This window comes from Nelumbo nucifera, chromosome 6 (genome assembly GCF_055504915.1).
Source record: "Nelumbo nucifera cultivar China Antique chromosome 6, China Antique-T2T, whole genome shotgun sequence".
NCBI lineage: Eukaryota > Viridiplantae > Streptophyta > Magnoliopsida > Proteales > Nelumbonaceae > Nelumbo > Nelumbo nucifera.
This window is the reverse complement of record NC_142654.1, coordinates 21,593,891-21,598,395: the sequence shown is the minus strand read 5'-3', so window position 1 is coordinate 21,598,395 and position 4,505 is coordinate 21,593,891. Positions and strand designations below refer to the sequence as shown.

The 4,505-nt window shown below is 40.4% G+C and overlaps 1 protein-coding gene across 1 annotated transcript; it reads right to left on the bottom strand.

Annotated features, from left to right (window-relative positions):
- Window positions 1-1,056: 1,056 nt before the first annotated feature.
- LOC104608373 (cytochrome P450 704C1-like) lies at window positions 1,057-3,495 on the bottom strand. Its single transcript, XM_088889384.1, has 5 exons — window positions 2,659-3,495; window positions 2,253-2,537; window positions 1,823-2,164; window positions 1,530-1,730; window positions 1,057-1,441 (listed from the first exon to the last, which is right to left on the bottom strand). Exons 1-5 carry the CDS (start codon window positions 3,178-3,180, stop codon window positions 1,235-1,237), a joined length of 1,557 nt encoding a protein of 518 aa, XP_088745510.1. The 5' UTR covers window positions 3,181-3,495; the 3' UTR covers window positions 1,057-1,234.
- Window positions 3,496-4,505: the final 1,010 nt, after the last annotated feature.

The window sequence follows — 4,505 nt, the reverse complement described above, 5'->3', positions numbered from 1 at the left end:
GATCCATGGCCACCAGTTTGTACAACTGAAGTCCTTTCCCTTCTAGCATCTTTGGACCCTCTACCACTGTTCTTACCATAAACACCTCTCCCTGGATCTCCACGTAAAACCAACGACTCTTTCTCCTGGCACCTTCCTTTCTGGCTTCTTCACCGTCTCCGGTGCCTCTGCATTGCCTTGGTTCTAACCGCCTTTTCACCACCCGCTAATTCTCCCTCCGTCGTTGCAACCTTCGCCGCCGCTGGGACATTTAAAACCTGAAGCCCCCTTTTTCAAGCCTCCTGCATCTTCATTCCGATCCTCTGTTTCCCTGTCGTCTTCCTCCATTACTGTTCTAGTTACCTTCTGGCTCATAATTTACACTGATCTTCCAAACAAACATCAGTGTAAAACTTTTACATGACTAGTTCATCTTTTGCACTTATCCAGTGGACCGTTTTTTCAAATACATTGGTGTAATTTTGTATTTACACGGCATCCAAATTAAGCCTTAAAAGAAATCTTCCTTAGCTAGGGGGTGAAAGCAAGTTGGGTACCTACTAAGAAGATTTTATATTATAAACTTTTGGACCCTAATATAAATAAAAATAATCATTTTAACATATTTAGAATAGGCTAACTTTTTTTAAAATACTAAATAAGGGTAAAAATACGGTTCAAATATGAGTTCTTCTAAAGCAATTAGAAAACCACATGAAGCACTGTAACAGGTATACAGATCGATGGTTTGGTTCCAGCTATTAAGCTTGTTAAAAGTATTTAAAGCAGTTTTGAACACCATTAAAACCTGAAAATCAAGATTGGAAGAGGTTTGTGAGTACGCTAAGTGGAGAAGCAAGATACATAGAACGAAATGCAAGAACACAAGAATGGGCTTTGTCATTTTTGCTTGTAGCAAGTCAATAATTACAAGGGTGAACAAAGAAGTAGAGATTTATGATCAATATTTATTCATCTTAGGGGAGATTTATTCAGTGGTTTGGAGGAGGAATGAATAGGTAAAGGACTAAGGGCCTGTTCATTTGCTCTTAAGTGTGACATCTGAAATTACATTAATTACAACTTAAAATGTTATTTTGAATTTTGAAAATTATCAAATATACATTTGACTTTAGAGTTTTTTGCTTGTCGTTTTTTGGGTGTATCATTAGAAAACAAATAGTTATATGATTAGAGAGGAATCAAACAACCATTTTTCTCTTAAAGTTAAAAGATTACTCTTAAACAAAGAGGCCTAAATCCCTTCTGAATCTGTCAAACCGAACCTGGGAATAGCACCAAGCTGGAGGCCTCCATTGATGTGAAACGTGAACATTGTTCTGTAAGTCACTGCTTTGTTTTCGTCTGCTAATCTGAATCGAAAGAAGCGCAACAGCACCATCGCTACTATCTTCATCTGCCTATACGCGAAATCCTTCCCCAGACACATCCGAGGGCCCGCCTGCCATCAACAAACCCATATCAATCAATCAAACCCACAAGATGTGTACATCTGCATACAAACATTTAATCTGCTACTGAGTACTAACATGAAATGCTACAAATTTGAAGGGCGATTCAGGTTGGAAAATTCCGTTTTTGAGCCATCTTTCCGGCCGGAAATCTTCAGCATCTTCTCCCCAAAGGCGAGCCATCCTGCCCATGGCATAAGCAATGTAAAGTACAGAATCTCCTTTTCTCAGTCTGAAACCATCTGGAAGGACATCATCTTCTACCGGACACCTCCCATCCTACCATATACACAATTTATTCAACCAACGTTACTACTTCTTAAGCTTGATAAATAGGTCGCAGAGATTGGCAAGCTAGAGAAGATAACTACCACGGGGACGGCAGGATAGAGCCTCAGAGTCTCTGTTAATGCTGCGTGGAGATAATGCATCTTCTCCATTGCTGCGTCGGTTAAATTTGAGATGACGAATTCGTCGATGTTAGCTTCGTTGGGTTCACCGTTGAAGGCTTCTGTAACTTCTTGTGCTATCTTTTCTTGTATAAGAGGGTGCTTGCAGAGCATGTAGAAGAACCATGAGAGGGTGTTGGAGGTTGTGTCTTTACCGGCAAACATGAAGTTCAGAATTATGTCTCTGAGATATTGATCATTTAAGGTCATTGGATCCTTCTCACTTTCCACAATAAACCTCGAAAGTATGTCTTCCTTTTCATTCTATCAATCCAACAGCTTTAATTAACGAAAATGAAGACCATGTTGGAACAATAAGCAAAATTATTGGAAATCCTGGCAGAATACTCACAGAGTCTCCTTTTACAGAAAGCTGCTTCCTCTTGCTTTGAATTAGCTCGTAGATCAAATCATCTATGATTTTTATGTTCTTCTTAAGTTTGGCTTCCGACCCCATATTAAGAAACCTCTTCACCTTCCATAAAGGATCGGCATATCGCCAAGACACCAATTCATTCGATTCATCAAATGCTTTTATGAACGAAACTCCTTGCTTGCTTGATCCCCCCAAGCAATCCAAGTCCATCCCAAACCCAACTTTGAATATGGAATCCAAAGTGCATCTCATCAGTAAATCCTGCAATAGAACGACGATATATGTATCAATCTTCGTTACACAGTGAAAACCATGACTTCATAGATCAATGAAGTATGTTTGTTAGTGATTATTAATGGGTTATTTATTCCTGACTACTTGCTTGTATGTCAAGCGTCTGGTTTGTGATGGCAAATTCCAGGATGATCCCAGCCAACTTGGCAGCCTTTCTTCTGAAAACAGCACAGCTGAAATCCTTCAGGACCCTGGTAGAGAATTCGAAGCTTGCGAGCTTTCGCTGTTGACGCCATCTATCGCCATCGGCGGCAAAGATGCCGTGCCCAACGAGATCTGTTAATATGTCTTGATTGTAGTGGCCTTTGGAGTATTTATCAAAATTGGTCTTGAGTACGTATTCGATGTTTCGTGGATCTGTCGTGTAGATCTGACTGTGTGATGGAGCAAGGAAACGGAAGGTTTGATGCGTGCGTGCTACTTGGGTCAGGTAGTCGTATATCCTGCTGAAATGCAAGAATTGATGGAAGATGGTTCCCTTTACTGGGGCGTATCGAGAATCCATGAGCGACTTCCCCATGAAGATTTTCGCTAGTAACGCACAGAAGCAACTGAAGAGAAGAAACAGAGCAACTGATGCAACAGTGAGAAAATCAGAGACGAAATCCATCTCTCAACTAATTAATTGGAAGAGAAATTAAGATGTCGAGGAATGAACTTGAGTTTCAAGCTCTTAGATATGTTTTCCTGTGTTGAACAGAAAGAGCGGTGTTTGAATACAAATCACGTCATATCATCATCGACCAGAAAGAGCGCCTCACAACGACCTCACACTTACATCCCACCATGCATTGGGAATATCTCTCGTATTTATATGTTATTATTCACGGGAGATGTTCCAATGTTTGATGAGATATTCATGTGAATTCAGCTTGAGGCTCCTTGAGTGGAGCAGATCCCAATTCCACGGGAGACCAGACGTAGAATGAAGTGTAGTGGGAATAATCCAAGAAAATAAAAAAATTGTAGAGGAAAAGTTGAATATAGACCGGAAGAAAATAATGCGACATCACAGATATAAATTCATCACGTCATTACTCTGTTTTTAATTCTTGTTCTTTGCCTCTAATGTTTAAGTCACAAGATCTAAAGAAAAGGTAATTCGATTTCATTCGAGTCATATACTTATCTATCATGAATTGAGAAATGTGTAGCTGCAATTTAGGGCCACTAGAGAGTGGATAAAAAAAATGAATAGGAAATATGGGCTCAGCTTAAGGGGGTTGGTGGGGGTGGGGATAAATTCGAGTTGGGATCACCTATTGATAAAACAAGTTCCAACACCCTATCATTAATCTGACACCACACACATCTTGCTATAAAACTGGGGCTCACTATAAAAGTAGGACCTGCCATGTATGAGGAGTTCAGATCTGTGCCCCACAAGGAGGCACCCCACAACGTTCCACAGCACATCCCTGCCATATATTGGAAACTAAGGTTTTAAAAACCGACTCAGAAATGGAACCGTTCTAGCTACCAGTTTTTGAGTCAATGGTTTGATCGTCCGAGTCGAACGATTTGGATGGTTTGTTATTAGGGCAAATGTTTTATGAGTTGTGAAATTTGAAAAAGGAGAGAAGAGATGTCAGCCGAGAAAAAAAAACAAAAGAAAGAATAAAAGAAAGAAAGAAAGAAAGGAGAGGAAAAAAGAAAAGAAGAGAAAGGAAAGGAAGGAGGGAAGAAGGAGGAGGGAAGGAGGGAAGAAGAAGGAAGAGGAGGTGATTCGATGCTCACCGGTGATGAAAATGGCGATGGCGATGGCAACGATGACAGCGACAACAAACTCTGAGTTCTCAGATCTTCTTCTTCTTCTTCTTCTTCTTCTACAGTCAACGGTTTTTGACCTAGGAACGGGTTAGGATTGAAACATAATTGTTTGCTTGGACGGTTTCTAGGTTGAACGGTCCGACCGTTCGGGTCAATGATGGTTCA